We start from the raw sequence: 22,500 nt of genomic DNA on the forward strand, positions 1-22,500 counted from the left end.
AAAATTGAGACATCAGGGAGTTCATGCAAAGACAACAGCTAGTTGGCAATGACAGTGCCACAAGGCAAGAATATGATCGGTTAGTTAAAAAAGGAAAAATAATTGTGCTGCTCATACATCATGCATTTCCGTGCCTTTTTTGCCATACTTCACAAAACATCAATGCGAAATGATCAAATTTTTGGCAAATTATAAAATGTATTGAACCATTCTTTTCTTTTTTGCTTTAAAATGGTTCATACCCATCCAGTTACCATTCAGATAGTTTGGCTGTATTATACAAGGTGAACAAAATGGAATAATTGGCTTTAAGCTATATTTTGCAGTGATTTTTTCGTTTCAACACTGCTGATGTCCTTCCTTAAACTCCTTATTGTCATTTTTTGTAGTTCTTGTCACTGTCACTGTCATTGTCCCTGAAATATTATTGTAATTTCAATTTTTGCCTGAGGCAAAGATCCCGACTTCTGTACTTTTTTTTGTGGTCTTGTTTGCTCAGAAGCCTATCAAACTAGTCCAGCCATATCGACCATGCAGAGATATACCATGCCACTGGAAATTCCATGCCCTTCTCTTTGAAAGCGGTGTAAATGTCCCACAGTGTTAACAGCAAGGGTTGTAAGATAGGCACCCACAGTTTGTAGTTCAGCTTATTCAAAAAGATTTGAAGAACAATGTAATAATTACAAAAAAAGAACTTTCTCCTCAGTAATTTTATGACCCTGGGGGTTTAGTGCAGCTGGGATTCGCAAGCTTTGACCTCCAGCACCATAGTTTCATTCTCAACCACCTGACCCAGCTCGTTGGCAGTTGTGTCGTAAACCTGTACTAGTTCTTAACACTCACTTTCTCCTTTCCCCCTCAGTTTCCACCATATTGCACAGTCAGTAGTTCATGATGACATTCATTATACATGTACAGGTAATTAATTTTGTGGACACTCGTGCATTGTGTGCTTATTTTACAATTTGCTGTCTCACCTGTCAAGGAATGAAAAATGCCAGCGAGCCCAGGCGTTGAGATATCACAATCAATCAAGCTCAGTGAATAGAGTGAACAGTTTGACTGTAGTCCGTCAGCAATCAAGCTTGCTCCTTGATCAAAGAGCATACATGTTAGGTGTAGCTCCTGGATTCCGATAACTGCAGAGTTGCCGTTGGTGTTCTTAGTACCGGTATCACATCCAAAGGAAGCTGATTGGCTTTCTTTTGTTCTGTTTCCCTCTTCTGCACAGATCCCACTACAATGCTTTAGAAAATGAGAATGCTGACTTTCTTTATCCTTGAAAGTAGAGCCTGCTTGTGTTGAACCTGTAATGCTTCTGTTGGAACCACTTTTGTTGCCTGGTCTATCACTACCATAGTGCTCTTCACAACCTACATGGAGCATTTCCCAACCCAATGATTGAGCATTCTTTTTTCTGGATTCACTTGACATCGCTGCTGTTGACGGGTTATTTTTCCATTCACAGATACAATGATCTCTGATTGCTCTTCCTATACATGAAGAAAATGCTGCAGCAGAAACAAGGAAGGAAGAAAACACTAGGTTTTTCAGAGACTTTGCAGCACTGTTACAAGTAAGGCAGAATGACGCAACAAACTTCTCAATGAGAGGAATTGATGCTTTGTCATCCATCATGTTATCAGTGATTTTAAGTGATTGCAGTTGACCTTTGGTGCACAGAAAGGATAATGTGTTGACGAATTTCTTCAACAACTGAGGTTTTTGTAACACAAAGCCCAGATGATTATCCTCAAAAGTTAGAGATTCCAGCTTCACACAGTGGTTAAGACAGTTTAAAAAGAATTCCAAGACGGCATCTTGCTGAAATCGGACTGCAACTAGTTCAAAGTGCTTTAAGGAAAATACAGGATTTGATAAATTGGTCAACCTGGATGAAAGTTTGAATGATTCAGCAGTGATTCGATCTCGTGTGTCTGAATCAGCACAAATTTCCTCAAAAGGCTCTCTTACATGTAACTGATGTGTCAGTTGCCGACGCCTACATGCACATGAAGCAAAAATGTCATCATACAGGTCTGAGTCACTACTGGATGAGCTTTCAGTAAGACAAGACTGTTGTAAACATACATCACAAACTCCTGCATTAAAAGCACTGCTTTGTGTGAGAAAGCTGTCAATGCTATCAGAGAAGTCATAAATATTCACGCCCTCTGTACTTTGGGAAGATGGCACGTAAATACTGTTAGCTGTGTCATTGCACCTTTGACCTGTTCTTGTAAAGGAGGTCTTTAATTCTGATTGTTTGTGATCCCATTGTTGATGCATTATATTCATGTCTGTTTTATCAGTTTCCCTGATGGAATTTTCATTCTCCAATTCAACACTACATGCATTTTCTGTATTTTTTCCTACCCAAGTCAAACAGTCCCTTGTCTGAGAGTTTGTTGGCAACAGAGAACTAAAAATGTTGTGCCAAATTTGAAGACTGTCCACTCTGCAAAAACTAAAGCTCACAGATTTCAAATTCTTTGCCCCAAATGCTTGAAGAAGGTAGCACAGTGCACCTTCTCCATTGTCTCGAAGCATGAAAACCTCTAAGAATTCGACATGCTCAGCAACCTGCTGGCAAATTTCCCAGTGTTTTGCTAGGTAGATACAAGCCCCGTTATAGAGCCTGAGATAGGTGGCATACTTTCCACAAACTGAAATGATATTTTGAAGATCTTCGTGCCCTGCAAAGGAAGTGAAATTTGAGGCAATTAAGTTAAAGTGAAACATCTTAACAAGTTCAAAAGGAGTACCGGTAACTTATGTTTCATTAAATTTACTGTAATAGTACTTTGCAGTCATTTTCAATTAAAAAAAAAAAAACAACTAAAATGTCAGGCCTTCTGATAAGGTGTGATAAGAAAAGGGCTATTATGCAAAAAACTATCATGCAGAAGGAAGGAGACTCTGCTCGCAAGGTAGCACTTTAATGGACAGGATCAAGAAAGGAGGCAATTATGATACATCTGACTGCACACATCAACATTACATTACAGTAGATGTACAAAGTATACTGTCTGATGGACACTGTACATGTAAAGCTGATGAAAAAATCTGTTTTAATCATCTTTTTGCACTCAGTACCTGCAGGCAAAGAGCAGTCTTCATTTCCTGTGCAACCATTAACATTGATAGCATCTTGCATGTGCCTTTGCAGATAGTAAACTCTCCAGGTTTCATGATCCTGTGCAGCTCCCTTCCACTTAAAATACACCTTTGGCCACTTTCTCTTTTTTGGCCAACGCGAACAATACATATCTTGCCAAAGATAACTGGTATTAATTCCTACAAATGTGGAAAATTAACAGAAACACAAAGATGAAATTAAACTATGGGAGCAAGAAATGTCAGAACTACCATGGTGGCCATACACATATTACCAGTGCTCCAGGGCCCAGTTGTTCAATAGCTTATTAATGCTAATCCAGATAAAAAAACTAAACCAAGGAGATTATTTCTCTTTCCCAAATTCTGTTCAATGCTGATACAGCTATATTTGGCAAAACTTTACATTAGAAGAAGTCCAGCTTGAAAAACGAAAATAAGCAAAAGAAACTTTCACCAAAAAGTTGAAAACATGGAACAAAAGTTTACGCTAATCTTGGATTAAGTTAATCAGCTTTCGAACAACCGGGTCCAGCCTACTGTGTACTAGCTTACAGTACATTGGATCTCCTCGACTAAATGTCCATAAGTTACATTAAAAACAGGAATAATTGAATAATGCAAATTACTAATAGGATCCACAGAGTCTAACACACAGTCTGTCATGGTATTAACCCTTTCACCCCTAAACCTGAGCCTAGACCAGCCATATTTAGTATTTTATTCTGTCTAACGCCAGAATATTTTACTCTGTCTAATGCCAGATGATTTTAAGCCATTGCAACCCAACAATGTACTGGGCTTTAATTAAATTTTCTCTTTTGAAATACATGGTTACATTGTAAATTTCTCTTGATGCATCAGTTGATTATAGTATCAAGTAAATTCACTTTGTGAAAAGTAGCTATCCAGGAACAAATACCAGATTCTAGAGAAATTACATACCCATTCTTGATAAGATTCCTGAGATTTCAAGCCTTTCAATTTCCAGGGGCTGTAGCTTCTCCAAGAATGGGAAAAACAAGTGTCGTGGAATGACTAAGAATACACCAAAGTAGAAAAAAACATAATCAGAATAGAAATGTACCTTTGGACTGACATCTGAAATCAAATGTGTATATTTCACCTACATGTACATGTACAATAACTCTAATTTCAATAGACGGATTATTCATAATTCACAGATAGACATTTCTTTTTAAGTTTTCCAAAGTTTTTGTCAAATTTCTGATTTTTTTGGATAGACCACTCAGTTGTAGTCGAGACTATTTTAATTCCAAATTCTGCAAAATGGGGGGGTGGGGGGGGGGGGGGGAGAGAGAGTTAAATGGTTTGCTTATAACTGAAAGCGCCTGGAAGGGTAATTTTCTTAGAGTTTTGTCCACGATTGTAGCTCACTACATGCGATTGTACTCCACTTGCTCAACTATTAACTGAGCCATCGTGCCCGTTGGGAGCTTTTCAACTGGGAGTTCAAGTTTATCTTTAAACTTTAACTTGGAAGCACCCTTCAAAAACACGAAAAACTTGAAATTCCATAATGGAGTCATCACAGTTTCTTACCCAAAAAGTCTTCAGGTTTCCAAGAGTTGACATTGTCACGTATAAACTTAGCACATAGGTCTTCAAGTTTGGGAATAACACAACGAGTTTCGTCCTCCATATTGAATTATCTCACCGAAGAAGTCTGGGGATAGCTCCGAAGGGTTGTGAAAAAGCCAGCACATTATGTTTGACTCCATGAAATGTCCTAAGCAGACATCAAATTTGCACAAATCCCATAATACACCTCTTTTACTCCCCAGAAATTTGCATAGGCATTGTTTTCGATTTCTCTTGCAAACAACAATTATACAAAAGTTTCTTTGGGAAAAAGAGGTGCATTATGGGATTTTGAAACGATACATGAAAGGAATATAAATTATATTGAACTGCGGAACTGAAGTCCTCAATTTTTCAGGCTTCTCTACGCAATTGCTAAAATTGCTTTCATAACTGCGAAGATCATAGACCGTACTCATAAATGGCGGGTAAGTAATTATTATTTTGCCCTTATGCGAATTATCCTCCTTAGCCTCGTTAGCACGAACAAAATTCAAAATAATTTTTGCTCCAAAGTGAGGCTAGCGAGGATTATTAGCACAACCACAAAAGAATAATTTCTTGGCCGCCGTTTATGAATACGGTCAAAAGCGACAGGCCCAGGACATTTCATGGGGTCATACATGAACTCCTAAGGGTGCAAACCCACCAAGAGGAGTCGCGAGATTTTCATAGGTTGTGCTAAGAAGATTAGCATATTATGCTTCTAGCAGTGCCCATGTTTTGCTCAAATTATGCTCGTTTTTACAAAGTATGCCACTTTTTCCCAAAATTATTCCCTTTGCAACATAAGCGAAATAAGTCCAAAAAATGTATCATGTCATTCTTTATTATGGATACACTTTATGTTTATCTCTTTTTGTCTGGTGTCACAAGCTCCTGTTCTATTTTATTTTGCTTTCGTTGTCTGATTATGGTTGCTGGTTCTCGTTTCTCGTTTCCTCCAGAGAGCTGCAAGTCGGGCAGCGTTTTGCAAACTTGCAAATGAGAGGAGCTGCGACTAACACCTGATCTAAAGCAACTTCCGGTTCCCGTCATCTCGCGCTAGATTGCCAGCCTCCTAGAGAGGCTCTCTTTCTGTTACTAAAGCACGAATGCCGCTAAAACATTGAACAAAACCAAGAGCTCATCAAGGAAAAACTGGCTTATCAATACATGCCGATTCTGCTAGCTTTGCTGTGCTAGTTTCCTCAAATTATGCCAAAAATTATGCTAGCACAATCTAATTATATTCGCCTAGTGCAGACTGCAATCCAGGGGCAAAATGCAGACCGCGGGTAAAATGCAGACTTTGAGTAAAGCTGGGGCCGGAGTGTGTCACATTACGCAGTGCAGTCTTAAAAAAAAATTTATTGTTTTGACGGCACAGTCGATTAGAGAATTACATGCATGGCGGACATGCGTGCTTTACTCTGATTGCATGATCTTTTGAACTCATTCTCGTCCCCAGAACCCCCGTTTCTTTCATGTGGTCGGCGACACGGAGCATCTGCTGGAATAAACGAATGTAAACTCATTTTTATTAGAACTATTCCAGTTTTGAATCGATTGCCCACCTGCGTCGTGAATACAAAACACGTATACAGTTTTAAAGAGCAGGCTAGTGAGACCTCTTATTGCAAGCACGCATCAACGAAGACGTAGTCTGACCGATTTAAGTGTATTGCATTTTGCAACCATTGCGCTTATGAAATTATGACTTGTTCATTAATGGACCGCTTGACCAGTGCTAGGATTAGCCTTGCTAAATTAGAACCAAATAAACTCAAACTGAAACTGCCTTGATCACAGAAGAGAGGACCCACATATTGACCACCCATTCTCTACCTTGAATCAACGATTATCGTTGATTCGTAATTTGCTCTGTATTTACTATTATCGTTAATTTAGAAGACTGAAAGCTTGATATGGATTATTGGAAATGGTCATATATTTTTCAAAAGACAACCCAAGTATATTGGCAATGGACTCGAACCACTTGACCACCACAGCGCTAGCTGCTCAGGGACAATATTTCAAACATTATTTGATAATGCTGTATTAGTATCACCCAACTAGTGGACTAATGCAAAACCTGCATTTTGATTGGCTACGCTACTAGAGTACTATTATTAATAGTCCTCGAGTAGCGAAAAGCGTGACGCTTTCTTTCATTTTATTCCCAAATAAATATTTCGTTAACTGGCATTTGCTAACTTTATTATTGCCTTTTCTGTCCGACTAGTTGGGCGATACTAAAACAATTAGACCCTTCGCCCTCAAGAGCCACGGGTCAATAGTAATTATCACTCGGCAACAAACAATGTTGCCGGTAAAATCCGTTCGATTCTCAGGTTGAATCCGTTTTTACCGAAGACAAATTGGTGATCCTTATTTTACCTAGGTTGAATACGCAATCACATAAACTCTTTTTGGAGCCTTAACTAAGCGCAGAGAAAAAATTAGGGTTAGGTTAGGATTAGTTTTAGTTATCATTATACATAGATAGCAATTGACTTATTATACAAAAGTAATTAATGAAAAGAACTGAGATGGGTTGAGCATGTTCGTCGTTGTGCGGTAGTGGTGAAGACACAGGACTATTATAGATCTGGAGGGAAAGGTAGTCGTTTAATGTCAACACAACTTCCGGTCCGAGTTCCAGTACCGGTTACCTTACTGTGTTGTAATGTTGAGACTGAATGGATAACTGTATGAATACAGAAACCGACAAAATGATACGAGATGTGTTGAGATGTGTTGAGATTTGAGGGAAGGTATAAGTGTTCCGGCTCAGACCTTTTTAGGGGGTTGACAGCGGCTCACCCAGGTAAAAACCGATTCAACCTGATAATATAACGGATTTGACCCACAACAACTATTCTTTCGGTAACCAAAGAACTAGTATGTGGGGTAGTCAACCCATATTTTATTGTTGTCATAAGGACAGAAGAATTTATCAGTCTGGAAGCGAAAGATGTCTTACAATGGGTGTCTGGTGATGACGACATTGTCAGTGCAGAAGACGTTTTCAAAGGAATATTCAACTTTTTAGCTGGTTTATATCCTATTTATTTATTTATTGTCGAATTTGATTAAGTTATTTTACTTAATTATTTAGACACGACCCCACAAGCGAAGCGTCGCTTTAAAGACTTATCGTGTATAAATAAAGATTATTGATTGATTGACTGGACCGCTGTCACACAACAATAACGCGAGAGAAGCACATTTCACTGAATTGTTGCATCTCATTTGAACTCAATAATATCAGAAGACGTTTTCCTAAGTGAAATTTTGAAGGGAGAACTTTACGATGCGATATGATACGATACGAGACGAGATGCACCTTTTTCATTTTTCAGATTTTTCTAACTTGCGACCCTCTCGCTACATCCCAGCGGACACCGAGACCACAACGCCGGAAACTCCATGTCCTACTGTTTGGGAAAAGTGTTTGGGTTGTTGGGAAGGGTTGTGAGGCGAGGCCTAAGGTTTATCCGAGATGTCCAGAGAGTTTAGCCATTGGCACATGTCATTACAAAGGCAGCAATTTCTCAGTCCTTGATCCCTCTACTACCCGTATTGTTCGATGCTCAACCAATTGAGCCTTCCGGTCAACGGACTATTATGTATATCATATATCTTTATTTACCTTCGGATTTTAGAGTAGCTTAGTGTAGCACATATCTCCGAGCATTTTACCCTCTCAATCATGATACACCATGATAGACCACAACACAGTTTGCCTTAAAGTTTATGTTAGATGCTATGAAACTGAAAGCTCTGGATTCCAGACACAAAGTCCCAGGATATGCTTGGGGACACGCATGGATGGGATTTGTGTGAGTGGAGGAAGAAGAGTCATTGCCTATGCAGTGCAAAGATAAAATCAGTCTTCCTTAACCTTCTCTTAAACTCCATATAGATACGCAGATTTGCACTCCGTAATTACTGCTTGCTGACATTTTCTTTACGTTTAACGTCAGCAAAATCACTCAATTTCTTTACGAAAAGGAGATACTGCGCTTTCCACAATCTCCCTTGCTCACATCTGCGATGAACGTACCAATGCTGACAGGTGGAAGAGCTAACATACTTCTCATCTTCGACCTTGATAAATTATAGTCACCCATGTCTTCTTCATCAGTGCTTGATGCGGAGTTACCTGTGTCTGCTGCGGTGTATACACCCGCACCATATAAACGTCACCCGAAAACCGAAAAAGGACTAGGAACCACCCAGGATGCCCCTCTACTTACCGCTGTCTTCTAATCTAACAGTGTGGGCAGCGCGCTCGAACACTCGTCTGCCACTCTCTGGTATTTTCCACAGAAAAAAGGTGCTAAATATCTATGCATTGACATTAAGGCAGATTGGATTTGATTGCCTTATTTTGCGCTCGTACTAGCAAAAGTGATGTTTTTTTTCAATTAATAACAATTTAAGGGATACCCTCAATTCACTGAATGTTGGTATTGGTTATTTCGTCAATTAGTGTTAAAATTACGAGCAATTAACTACAATAGTACCTATGCAGGAGATATGTAAAGATAATGAAGACAATACATTAAAAAAAGAGACCATTTTTTTTCTCTTTTTTTTCCCAAAAACAAACCGAAATGGCAGATGTTCTTGAAAATTGTTCTCGCACTGGTTGAGATTAATGAATGCTAATGGTATTTTAACTATCTCAAATTGGATTCGCCTAAGGCCTCGTCACACTTCTTGAAACTTCTCTTATTCCTATTACTTTGGAGGTCACGTGGTTTCCTATGCTAACTGCCACAGTTCTTTGACATATGCTCTGTTTACCACTACAGGATTTCAGACAGTTTCATCATTTAGCTTTTTAAGAGTCAGGAGATGGCTACTTGCAGACTGTCCGGGTTCAGTGCTTTCTTCTTTAAATTGTTTTGGTCTCCACGAAGTATGTTTAAGTTTCAAAACCAACAGAACAGCAGAAAGAAGAATCAATGCTAAGACGAAAATGATTATTAAAGCGACATGCCAAATCGCAAGCTTGTTCTCGCCATGCATATATTCCACTCTGAACAGACTTCTAGGAATAACAGTTATGGTTAAGGAGAAAAGCAGCAACTCTTTGTCTTGAGCGTTGTGCGACGCAGATTTGGCCGTGATATTTACGTGAGTGACCGAGGTCGCTGGGGTCTCAAGGTCACAGGTCAAGATGAGCACACATGAGACGTTTTGAGATTGTTTGAGAGCGAAGGATGACGGCCTAACGCTTCCATTTATTGTAGACTGGTTGCTGAGCACCTGTGAAGGAAGTAACAGAATTTACAAGAGGGCAGAGAAAGCAGAAATGATGTAAAGTTCGAATTCCGTTAAAGCTCTAAACCCGTTCCTAGATGACCTCTGGTTTGTTTCAGAGGGTGCGTAGCCTGAGTGTACCTGTAACCGATGGAAAGAAAGAAACAAAAGTCGAGTACAATTGATTGGCATAAGTTGTGGGCCCACTGACGTCATTACCTCTTAGTCACAAGCTGCTATCAAACCCTATAAGTCAACGATAAACTTCACGTAGACTTTTGTCTGACTATAAGACATCATTTGGCTAGCACAGCACCGATTTACGTCTTTTTTTCCCCCTGTTCTTTTTGCTTTTCCACATTTTATAATACTTGCGAACTGTCTTAATTAGGATCTTGCAAGTTATTGATGTCGGTGTTCAAATATTGTCGGAACGAAATGAAAATACCCGAGCAGATGCAAGCATGCGCAGTGGAACCGACGTTTTTTTTTCCTTCAATTATATGAAAAACGCTCGGATCTCTGATTCGTTCTACCTGGTGTAAGGTGTGTTATCATTCAATATAATGAGTGATTTTAAAGTGAAAGGGAAAATTAAAAGATAACAGTTTTGAAAAAGCAGAACAATTTGAAGAACTTGGTATTCATAATCATTGCACTACATAACTGTGTCTCAAAGCAGGTCGAAGGCGGTGCACGAATTCGAAAACGTTTCTCGTGCGCTGCTTCGAGCTGCTAAGAGGGCCAGAAGGCCAAAAGAACGAGAACATGAACTTACTTTCAAAGAAAACACTTCTGCCGACGCCAAATTCCTCAACGTGAAATTAACCTCTGCTGTTTCCCCTGCAATTATAGAAACTTGATGAAAAGGTACTGTAGCCACTAAACGCACATGTTTGATTGCTGTTGTCGTTGGTCGTACTGACCCAAGAGTTGTCAGATCACGTGACTGTGTCGTTGGTTGCGTGACGCGCCCACTAGATACAAAAACCAGGATGTGAAATAGTGTTACTATTTTCTCATTCACATTTTCTGACTGTGAAACAGCAGTCACTGTTAAATTCTTCACTTCGTCAGTTTCGCCAACAGACTTGATAATTACATGTCCGGCGACACTAGCATTGCTTTCTAGGGCGGGACTAAAGGGTATAACGTAACTGATAAGCTCTGGTGTTTTCGTGACTTGGAATGAAAAAGATCCTTTGGAGCCGAAGTTGTCGAGAGTGAAAGGGAGCTTGGAGGTCTCGCCAGGGAGGAGGGATACAGTTGTGCTGTTCGGTTTGGCTCTGAGCAACACGATATCGGGTACCAGGCTTACGGCGCAAGTGCCAGCGTTTCCAACGAGGTCAATGCCAACAAAGACAACTCTAGGGTTGCAGCAGTTAGAAGTGAAGGTTGCTTGAACGGATGTTTCCACAGCACCCTGTCTGAATTCGTCGACTGGAACAGAAGAACAGTACGCGAGATGAGTACTCACGTGAAGCTACGTAAAGAGATAATCGTCACTCATCAGGGACCGGTTGTTCGAATCGTGGTTAGCGCTAACTGGCGTTAAATACCATGGAAGCCTATAGGTTTTGATACCTCAAGTTAACCAACAGTTAGCGCTAACCAGGCTTCGAGCAATCGGCCCCTGATCATTAGTCCTTCATTATTTTATAGGATTAATTAATCAATCGTCTTCGCTGTGAATCACAGAACTAGAGTCTTCTTTGTTGCTAAGGACCGATTTTCCCTCGAGCATTTGGATGAATTCTAAACTTTGTCAAGAATCGTTTCAAGGCAGCTGGAGATAAATTCGCTGCTGCCAACGCTCATTCAGCCAACCATGAGTGCAAACTACGCGAGTTTAGGCAATCAGGGCCAATTAATCGTATTCTTTTGATCTGCAATTTTTTTAAAATTAAGCGTTTTGCGAACCAAATTAAAAATTGTTTGATTTACAAGGACTGCGTCAATCGGCTGGCTACTTTCATTGAAAAGCCTTCGATAACTTCTCGACAAAATGACGGTTTCAGAGATGGAAGCGGCTATTGCTCTTGCTATTTTTTAACTCCTTCTAAATTACTTTTAGATGACATATATAAGGGAGAATATCTTTCCAAAAAGTGGTATCTTAGCTTTAGTTTCTTTTGTTTGAGGCGCCTGTTTACCTTTGAGTGACCCTTCAACGTTATCTCTCGTTGTTATGGAAAGAAGTCCCTCGCCTGAGTCAGAGAAGTTCACGCGCGCATGCCACGTGGCGGACACGCATTCCTGTCTGCCAAACACACTTGCACATGTTCCAGACTGAGTCATTACTGAGCATTTTGGGGGGGAAACGTCCAGTTTCTGCGAAATTAAAATAATTTTTAGATTATGTTAGGCTTGGATCGAGTACTCTGGAAATAACATGAAAGAAGCTGAACTCCGCCTGAAAAAAGTTCGTTTCAAACACAGATGCCCATTTCGAGCAGTTTTCATTTGAAAAAACCCAAGTAATGACGGAATTACAATAAAACTTTCCGGTCTATGACAAATAAATTTCTTTGAGCTCCCAGATAATTTTTTTTATTTCCTGATTCCAAAGACATTACTACTTATTGACCCTTGCTTCTTTCCTGTTTTCAAAGTGTATTTCAGAGAGAGTTTGAGTTATTAAGTTTCGTGGATATCCTCTCTCTCTAAGATGCTTTTTGAGTTCTTCTAGTCGGTTTTGAAAGTTTTCTTTTGAGGAATTTGTTCTGAGTAACCGGAGGGCTTCGCCTTTTATAAAGCCCTTCTTGACCCCTAAAGGGTGGCAAGACGTGAAATGTGTATATTGGAAAGTTTCAGTAGGTTTGAAATGCGTTCGTACGTCGAGAATTGACGAGCTGTTAAACCGTTTGCCTTTGTACACAATTGTATCCAGAAATGTGACTTTTTCCTCAGAGATTTCTGCTGTGAATTTAATAGTGGCGTGGTGATTATTTGCTTGTTCAATGAAGTGTGTTATTTGTTCTCTTCCGGTACCACAGAGAGGAGATGTCGTCTATATATCTTTTCCAACAGATAGGCTTTATTGCGTTCTTTTTTAATAACTCTGTTTCTACTTTCACCATGAAGATATTTGCGAAGGCAACAGCGACCTTTGTTCCCATCGCTGTCCCGTGTGTTTGGAGGTAATTTTTTCCATTAAGATGGAATGAGTTTTCTTTCAAAATGAGTCTGAGCGCTCGCTCAAGTGACTGTGTTGGTGTTTCAATGGACGTGACAAGTCTATATACCAACATTCCACAGGGAGAGGGGATCAAAACTATATGCAAAGCATATGTTAGTCACTACAAAGATAAACCCCCGATTCCAACACAGTCTCTTGAACGAGCGCTCAGACTCATTTTAAAAGAAAATTCATTCCATTTTAATGGAAAAAATTACCTCCAAACACAAGGGACAGCGATGGAAACAAAGGTCGCTGTTGCTTTCGCAAATATCTTCATGGCGAAAGTAGAAACAGAGTTATTAAAAAAGAGCGCAATAAAGTTTATTTGTTGGAAAAGATATATAGACAACATCTTCTCTCTCTGGGGTACCCGAAGAGAACAAATAACACACTTCATTGAACAAGCAAATAATCACCATGCCAATATTAAATTCACAGCAGAAATCTCTGAGGAAAAAGTCACATTTCTGGATACAATTGTGTACAAAGGCAAACGGTTTAACAGCTCGTCAATTCTCGACGTACGAACGCATTTCAAACCTACTGAAACTTTCCAATATACACATTTCACGTCTTGCCACCCTTTAGGGGTCAAGAAGGGCTTTATAAAAGGCGAAGCCCTGCGGTTACTCAGAACAAATTCCTTAAAAGAAAACTTTCAAAACCGACTAGAAGAACTCCAAAAGCATCTTAGAGAGAGAGGATATCCACGAAACTTAAAAACTCAAACCAAGAGATCATTATGAATAATCTCTTGCTCAAACTCTCTCTGAAATACACTTTGAAAACAGGAAAGAAGCACTCCGACAAAAACTTTCAAGAAAAAAAACTATTTTGCCCTTTGTCACACAGTATCAACCATCAGTTCCCGGCCTTAAAAACATCCTTATGAAACACTGGCAACTGATAGAGAAACAATCTCGCCTTAGACAGATCTACAAAGAACCTCCAATTATATCATACAAACGAGGAAGGTCTCTGAAAGATATACTCGTAAAAGCTAAACTCTGAGATTTAAAGGCTACAACGCGTGGGTGGAAAGCGTGAGTCAGGCTTGTCAACCCCTATGATATATAAAATAAATCTGCTCACCTTTGATGCAACAGTTACAAAAAAGACCATAAAATTAACCACTTGAGTGTAATCAGGATTCTGTGACGCAAATACTGTGACAGTGCTCGTCACACCGTAACTGGCGTCACTCGGCGCAAGCAAAGCAACTCGAAGAACGATTGTGCCATTCTTTTGCAGATTGGCTTGAGACGGGTTGACACTCTTGACATAGCTCAGATCATCAGATGCACTAAAATAAATTGTCTGGCTGTCCCCAGAGTTCGTTACATTGATTTCCACTTCCGAACGCTCTGCTGGAAAAACCGTGGTCAAACCAGATCTGCTTACAACGTTTGGAGAAAATTTGACATCACCTAAAGTGAACAACGTTGGTTTCATTCGCTGGAATGGAGCTCCGCTTTTGTCAATCCCTGTCACCTTGAGTCGAAATTTGCCTGCAGTGGGAATAAAGGTTGCGAAATACGAACCCTGGTAAAAGCCTCGTCCTTCGGTGATGCTGAATGTTTCGAGGTCTGTTCCGTTTATGCTCACGAGCGTTAAACTGATCACTTGTTCAATACCTTTACCAACGAAATCCATCGTAAGCAGCAATGTCTGACCTAATACAACCAAATAAAAACATTAGGACGATTTAGATGATTACGAATCAAAAGTACATATGTTACTTTCGTGTAATTTAAAGAAGCAACTGTTACGCTCCTTTAAATCTTTATACGCATTGCGAACCTACAATTAGGCACGGAAAAAAAAAAGGCTAAAGACATCATCAATTTTTATCCTTACCATAACCTCCTAAGAGGCCAGCAAATGCGCTCTCTCCTTTCCAGGCCATGGCAGTCATGTCTCAAAATTGTTTTGAAGGAGTGGGGAGGGGAAGTTGCAATATAAGATATTTATTTCATCTTTAAGTAGAAACTAGTCGTACACAAGTCCTTATAATCTTGTTAAATTGCTACACCCTGTTAAGAGGCTATTGAACATTGTGTTAATATGTAAAATGCACATCTATCTATGATAGAACTGAGAAGCGTCGACACCTCAAAAGAGAGTCGATACAATTGCCTGATTAGAGGCTAACCTCCGCGTTCACCCGTCCAATGGTCTAACATTCCTGCGTCATTGTCATATGACGGGGCGAGAGGGCATGATGTCCAAAAACAAAAAACCCAAATAGCTGTCAAAATTACTTTCTGATCCGAAATGTCTGTTAAAGCATACGAAACGTCAAGTTCAAGGTTTTTATTTTTCTTTCTGATTGATTAATACTCTGAAAACTCTTGATACGTATTTGCCTTGAAAGAAAAAGTGCATTGTTTGTCTTACCTCTTAGAGGATTTCCAACAACTCGCCTTGTGACTCCCCGTTCCAAGTCCTCTACGTCCAACAGTTGGTAAGTAAAGTCGAGTGGACTGGACCCCGATGCTTGCAGGGTATAGGGACCATTGCACGAAACTAAGATCTTTAGTGAGCCGCTAATTAAGTTAGTTACTTCGTATATGAGAAGTTTATTTGATGAAGACAGGACTTTTTTCAGGAAAGTGGGTTTTCCTGAAAAAAAAAAAAGAAGAAGAAGCAAAACACAAAACCAATATACCCGGCATTGTGGCTGCTGGCGAGAGCTATTTGCATTGGTAGAGCCTATTGCAATTGGGGTGGAGTGGGGTGGGAAGGGGGAACTTGTTCTCTTCCGCTCGGCATTTTTTGTTTGTTGAAAAGGCTTGGATGTTTTATCATTTTAGGACTCAGCACTTCCTTTATTCGAGTAATACAAATAACCGCCTTGAAGTTATTGTTGCTTGTTTGCTTAAGGGCTGCCGTTTTTCGAGCAACGGAAAAGGAGTTGGACTCGAGTCCTAAGCGGAGATAAAAACGCGTGAAGATGTGAGCAAACCTGTCACTGGTTGCACGCAATCGTAATTGCAAAGACAACTTTTTTGAGCCGCTTTCTTCAGATACCTCATCCGACGTCAGGGTCTCATTTTCATTTCAAAATAACCTAGCTAGTCCTTGTATGTCTTCGAGTCCTTCCCTGTTTTCAATTTAATAGCCAGTGTTTTGGCTTTGTGATTGGAAACTAAAAATACCTTTTTCACTCTTCAATTCCATGTTTGGCGAGCTAGCAGCTGACAATACGAGAACCAGTCTTTCCAACGTGCTATCAATATCTATGAAATAAGTCTTTCCACTAAAGTGCTGACCCCTCCTCTCCTCCACGTTTAATAACTCGACTTCTTTAAGATCAAAGGACGAGTTAGTCGGACTTCCGGGATCAATCAGTTTGACAACATCAGCCACACTTCCTTTTCTGGTCAAAAGAACTTGCCCCCCTGTCTGGGTCGCGAGATCCTGGTACAAAGCTTGACCTTGCAAACTTCTTCTTGTTCGCTGATTGCCTTCGAGAACCGCTGTCTGATGAGCATGACGCTTCTTACGTCTTGCACACTTACCAGTTAACCGGAAAAGGAGCTTGACTTTCTTTTCCTTCGCCAGGGACGAGACTTCGTTTTTACGGTGTTCGTCTTTGGAGTCGGCATCGGAAAAGAAGACGATGACAGACTCAGGAAGGCATCGGAGCAAGGCCTGGTAAAGACCAGCCATTCCTAGCTCAGGGCAGTCTCCACCTCCATTTGCTGCTAAGTTGTTAACTGCGTCAATTACTTCTTGAGCATCATTCGTCACTGTTACTGGACCCACCTCTGTAACGTACCCAAGGAAAGTTATTAAAAGAATACACTATACCTTGCTCTTAGGCCCAGTCATTTTAACCCGGCGGTGGCAGCTATGACCAGCTATGGACAACTGTTTCGCCCTGATTAGAAACGCATAAGCCAGCGGACTGGAGGCAGTTCGAAGGCTGCGCATAATTTAATTGTTGTGTTCTTGCTTTGCTTTGCTTTGATAATTACAGTGAGAGAAACAATGGTAATGCAGTCTGTAAATTAATGTGGGGGTTCGTTTGTATGGGTAACCAAATGGTAACGAGTTAAACGATTAGGGAATAATTTCACGCGAGTTTTGTCTAAAATCATTTGATTAGCTATTAATATCATGGGTGAAAAATTACGTTTATAAGATGCCATTTGACACTTCTGAAAAAGTTGCCATGGCAGCATTGTAATTTCACATGTGAATGATAACTTAACACCGAAATTTCGCGCCAAAATTAAGGAGTGATTTGTTATCCATGTTATTACTTGAGAAACTGTGGTGTTACATGGCTGGAACGTGAGACAGGAAATTTTGGTTTGGAATCAAACGAGTTGTGAGCTGACTTTTTCGAGGGTTATCTCCTCGACAGAATGAACGACATTTTCCTGTAAATTAATGTGGCAACATAAAGCTTTTGTGATGCAAGAGGAAAGAAAAACCACTCACCTGGATCGCTAAACGGCACGAGAATGTAGGTAAAGGAGATTCCCTTCTCTTTTAACGTGTCTTTTACGAAATTGATGGATATTCTCTTCACGTCATTGATTTCATCTAATACAGTTCAGAAACAAACAGGAAAAGACAAAAATGCATTAAAAACTCTATAGTAAATACGAAAATACGGAAAAGCTAAAAATAAGGCAGTTGCATTCCATACAGTTTATTTTGTTCCCTTCCTTTTCTTGTCAAGTTCATTAGTCGTTTTATTTCAGGCATGACTGTTTCCATTGCAATTTCTCATCAAAAATAGGCGACGCCGAAAGGGGTCACCAAGAAGTATATTCAGAACCCCACCGTACACCTGAGAGAACAATGGAAATGCCGCGGGATAACATTAACAACAGAATTTTCTTAAAAAAAGAAGAAGCATCATTTACGGTGGGTATATGGGCAGCGCACTCGTGTTATTCCTTGGGATAACGGGATCTTCCACGAACAAGAATATTATGATGTTGGAAAACGTGTATATACCCTCATCTCAACCAGCTTCTCAAAAGATAGGATTTGGGATAAATCTGTGATAGCATAGACTTCGAGCGGGTCCTATGGACTGGTGTGGAAGGGGAGAGAAAAGGGGTTTGCGTCAAGTCTAACATAACATGTCTTATATATTGTTGGAAGAAGAGTTTCCTTTTGGAGTCATTTGACAACTTTAATAGATCAGTTATAGAGCATCCGAGCTGGTAATCGGAAGGTTGTAGGACTGGTTCGAATCCCGCGAATTTTATTTCCGCAGAAGTATCCCGAGTCGCCCCTCGACATTAAACTACATTTCTTGTCCTTAACTATGGTTGATTAATTAGTAGTCAGTAAGCGTTAACACTAAAAATGGAAACATGAACACTCGCGTATAGAGAAAAAAGGAAAAGATCAACCACACATAATAAGATGCACCAGGAGCCAATGACTAGGAGCCTCCCAATGCATTATATACTTGAGTCAACCTTTGCGCGTATCTTTCTATTTTTAGAACTAATCCTTCAGCAGGAGACTCACATTTACAACAATTTACATCAATTTGCACAATTTGCATACATTGTTTTTGCTATTTTTTGTCTTTGTTCCACAATAATTTTATTCTGATTTGCCATTCTAAACAGTGTGTACAGAGCCGAAGAACTCGTGGCGTTCTAAAAATAGAAAGATACCAGCAAAGGTTGACTCATAGGGCTTGTATGGGAGAGGCAAGCTCCTACTCATGCGCTCCTGGATGCACTAAGGAGTGGTTTTTTTGTAAACATGTGATCTTTTCTTTGAAATCGCTGCAACGACGTCCGGTCCGAATTACTTAAACAAACCTGTATAGGAGGTTTTTACGTGACGTCATCGCCGCCATGTTGGTGGACGAAAACAAAAGATCTTCTTTTGTTCGTCACCCGGAAGTCGAACATTTCTCTCTTCTTATTGGTGTCTCTAGAGGTTGGTTGAAAACGTCCTATTCATTGTGATTGAAAGTTAGACTTTCTTAGACTAGATTGAGGGACTAAAACTCACCACTCATGCTTCCTGATACATCTATGACAAGCGCCAAGCTTCTCGCTGAGTTCATGTTTAAGAATTTAGCAAAAATAACATCTCCGACTGCTTCTCGAATGCCAGTCACGAACAAACTTGTGGCCTCGATTGCGAGATCAGCTGCGATGTTATGAAGGCTACAGAGAAAAGAGGAACAGTGATTTTTAATATGGTCTTGCAGAGAAGATGAGAAGGGGAGAAGGGGAAGCTTCCAGTTTCCAGCGGAAGCTTCCCTTTCTTCCATTTAAATACAATCACGTTTTAATTATTTACCATAAAAAACAGCTTTACACCGAGATTTATCCATTGACCTTATCCCAATCAGCGGGAGAAAACAGTTTTTTTAAAAACCAAATTTTGCGGTAAAGCAAACAATAGACCAAATCGCCTAACTCGATGTTGTACTCAATTCAAATCCTTTGAGAATAAAACGTTTTGTTCCAGGTATTTCCACATCATTTAAATGTGAATGCTATAATTTGATGCAAATAAAATACACAAAGAATCATAACCCCGGGAGATTTGAATTGGGTACAAGATTTGGTCTATTCTTTATTTTCCCGCAAAACATGGTTTTAAATAACACTGACGCTGATGGGGACAAACTTGATACTAGATTCTTAATTACTCTTGGGTAATGGACTCTTATTTATACCTTATGCCTGGTCAACAGGTAAAACGACTATCTAGGCCGGTATGCTTTGATAAGAAAAGAATTACAAGTCCTTGATATACTCACCCACCCACTCCGCATTAAGGAAAAAACTTAAGCCATCACGCATCACGTACATGTAAACGAGGCTCAACTGCAGTAACCAGAAATCCATTGAATGAATTAGCGTATACTGTATCAAGCATTCTTTTTCGTCAATTAGATGTCTTAGATCGCACATCACCTTTTTCAGTAATTTTATTCGAGTGAGGCGTAACTTATAATTCATGACCAAAGCTACAGTTGAGTTTGGGTAGGCGATCGGTTGCGCTGCTTGCGGAAGAACGCATTGGACAAATTAGCTTTAACAGTAAGTGTACTGGCCTGCACCATTTTATGCTTAACTAAATGCCCAAGGAATTCTAGCATTTTTAGTAATTGCTTTGAAATAAGACCAAAATTTACGACCATTCCAGTATACAATTACACATTTTCGATAACGGTAGGAGACTGGAAAAGAGAGCTGTTTGAACTAGAAGGACCATGCGACCAGAAAATGGTCTTACGGCTACCAATTTGAAATGTCTGTCCGTCTAGTTTCACAAATCATGTCAAAGAAACTTGACCTATCACGGAAATCTACAGGGTAAATCACGCGTCACGCGTTTGTGAAATAATAGATCACGCATCACGCTGCTATGTCCAATCACGAATCCCGCACCTAAGGGATCACGCTAAAAATTTCGGGGCTATCACACTCGTGGCCACCCTCTGGGAACAGTAAGAACAGCGACCAGCTGCGAGCATTATTCCTTTTGAGAAAGGTCAGATTTTTAGCTATGTTTCCAGACGACGGACAAGCAGCCAGTTTTCCCTTTCAAGAGTCGGTATGCGTCGAGTCATCCTATTTGTCATTTTGTCTGATGTACAGGGCCAAAGTCTGTATTTCGTCCCATTGACACGTCTTCCTTGGTTGATCGAGTATTCTGATTTGTACACTATTTGGCCTTTTACACCAGAAAGTCTGAAATATCAAACGGGTGGATTTTTTCTGTGTTCAGTGAAGAAAACACATGACAGAGTCTATTATAAATGTCGTTTAGCAAGGTTCTAAGGGAGTTTGTCGCTAATATTGCCGCGATCCGATTGTTTTCTTCCGGTTTCCAAGTTTTGAGGCAGTTTGATTAAGTCAACGTAGATCCGCCTCAGCGAAACGGTTTTGTTTTTGTCACGTTTGGGTTATATTGAAATTCTGATGTTCTGTAATTCAAAACACGTTTTTGAAATGGTCGTTACCTTTTAAATATAGGCCTAACCTTTCCCTCTTTATCTCACACCCGAGTAACGTCAGTTGATATTTTTCATCTTCGCGTGCATTACATATTAGTTAAAAGTTCGGAAAGGTGTGCGATAAAATTTAAAAGCTGACAATCCTTTGTTTCTTCCTTTACTTACTTTGCATGTGGTGACTCGATATAAGATACAGAATCTTTGTTGATTCCGCCTACAGCTGGTTCCAACCGACTTTCATCCAATTTTCCTCCATGACTACATTTTCCAACATTCTTTGGCTTTTCAATATCCTGCCCTGAGCGATAGCCACTTGTTAGTTTGAAGGTATCCAAGTTGTTCTTGCACAAGCCCAATTCCAAACTGCAGCTCTTGCACGTCGCCTCCATTGGCCCGGCGATGAACTTCGACGGGATTTCACTTCCGGGTTGAACTAAAACGTCGTAAACCTCCCTGTGACCGAGTTCTATCCAGTTGGAATGACTGTAAAAATCTTGTAATGTGTGTAGAGCAATGCCGGCAAGGTTCCGAGCGTGCTGCAGTTTTTCACCATTCAGGAGAGATGTTATAAGCTCTTGGCGCAACTTGATGATGCGTTCAGAGCCCTCTTTGAATTGTTCAGCATCGAAATGCGCAGAAGCTGACTTGTTCAATGGAAAAGAATCCACCTCCACATTGGCGCTCTGAATTTCGTTTAAGGCAGTAAGGAACTTCATCTGGGGCGAAATGGTCTCAATCATGGCCTGCAAAGCTTTTGGCGGATCAGACATTTGGATTTGTCTAAGAGAACCCGCCATTTGTTCGTCCTTCAAATATTGTGGATTGGCCAGTAAAAACTGCAATAGCGGTTTAAAGAATCCTTGCTTTGTAATTACCGCATGATCAAGCGATGATGAATTTTCTACAGTTAAGTAACTACGAGGGAGAAAGGCCTTGACAGTGATAATGAATTGGACCACTAACACTAAAAGTATAGGATAATTCAGAGTTGCCATGATTTTCTTTGAAAGATCTTGCCCGACACGCAGACGAAGAGTTTTTGTCGAAAATCCAGTGAGTCAAGCACAGTTATTCATCAGAAGCTAGGGATGGGTGTAGCCTCACTTTGAAGATCTTTCTTATGCTTGCTTCAGCTAATCATGCCAACAAGCAGAACGGATACTCTTCCGGGATAGCTAAAGGAGTTTTCGCTCTACTCGACAACAAAAAACTTAGCGTAGCAGGAACTTTTTAAGCATTTAAGATCCGTTGTCGCTTAATTGTCTCGCATTTCTGTTGAATATTACCGAGCCGTAAGTAAAAGCAACAAGCCACGAAGGAAAGCTATATGTATGACAGAAAAAGACCAGGACGCATACGATTAGCCCCAATTAATGACTCAATG

The 22,500-nt window shown here is 40.1% G+C and overlaps 2 protein-coding genes across 3 annotated transcripts in view; both read right to left on the bottom strand.

Moving 5' to 3' along the window:
- Positions 1–4,810, bottom strand: part of LOC138052193 (uncharacterized) — an 8,416-nt gene extending 3,606 nt beyond the window's left edge. The window contains exons 1-4 of the mRNA XM_068898567.1: positions 4,684–4,810; positions 4,066–4,158; positions 3,100–3,300; positions 981–2,699 (exon numbers count right to left, since the gene is read on the bottom strand). Of these exons, the coding sequence (XP_068754668.1) occupies positions 981–2,699; positions 3,100–3,300; positions 4,066–4,158; positions 4,684–4,783 (2,113 nt within the window). The 5' untranslated portion in view covers positions 4,784–4,810. The remainder of the gene's footprint in view (positions 1–980; positions 2,700–3,099; positions 3,301–4,065; positions 4,159–4,683) is intronic.
- A 2,928-nt stretch (positions 4,811–7,738) lies between these two features.
- On the bottom strand, positions 7,739–22,132 carry LOC138052195 (von Willebrand factor A domain-containing protein 7-like). 2 transcript variants are annotated; one of them, XM_068898570.1, is made up of 9 exons: positions 21,123–21,269; positions 19,154–19,311; positions 17,606–17,710; positions 16,315–16,926; positions 15,554–15,778; positions 14,249–14,829; positions 12,129–12,306; positions 10,754–11,415; positions 7,739–9,981 (listed from the first exon to the last, which is right to left on the bottom strand). In XM_068898570.1, exons 2-9 carry the CDS (start codon positions 19,206–19,208, stop codon positions 9,529–9,531), a joined length of 2,871 nt encoding a protein of 956 aa, XP_068754671.1. In that variant the 5' UTR covers positions 19,209–19,311; positions 21,123–21,269; the 3' UTR covers positions 7,739–9,528. The 2 variants fall into 2 exon arrangements, with proteins under 2 accessions (XP_068754671.1, XP_068754670.1); XM_068898569.1 differs by lacking the exon at positions 21,123–21,269 and adding an exon at positions 21,282–22,132 and having other exon boundaries at positions 7,740–9,981.
- Positions 22,133–22,500: the final 368 nt, after the last annotated feature.

The sequence above is a fragment of the Montipora capricornis genome, chromosome 6, assembly GCF_036669925.1.
Source record: "Montipora capricornis isolate CH-2021 chromosome 6, ASM3666992v2, whole genome shotgun sequence".
Classification (NCBI taxonomy): Eukaryota; Metazoa; Cnidaria; class Anthozoa; order Scleractinia; family Acroporidae; genus Montipora; species Montipora capricornis.

What these genes read in the sequence shown, in the direction of transcription:
- LOC138052195 (XM_068898569.1), bottom strand. Translation starts at nt 22,111, where the DNA reads ATGGCAACTCTGAATTATCCTATACTTTTAGTGTTAGTGGTCCAATTC. An exon ending in CGTGCCGTTTAGCGATCCAG is followed by an intron (nt 16,927 to 17,605) that starts GTGAGTGGTTTT and finishes GGTACGTTACAG; the next exon opens with AGGTGGGTCCAGTAACAGTG. An exon ending in CGTTGAAGGGTCACTCAAAG is followed by an intron (nt 11,416 to 12,128) that starts GTAAACAGGCGC and finishes CTTCTGTTCCAG; the next exon opens with TCGACGAATTCAGACAGGGT.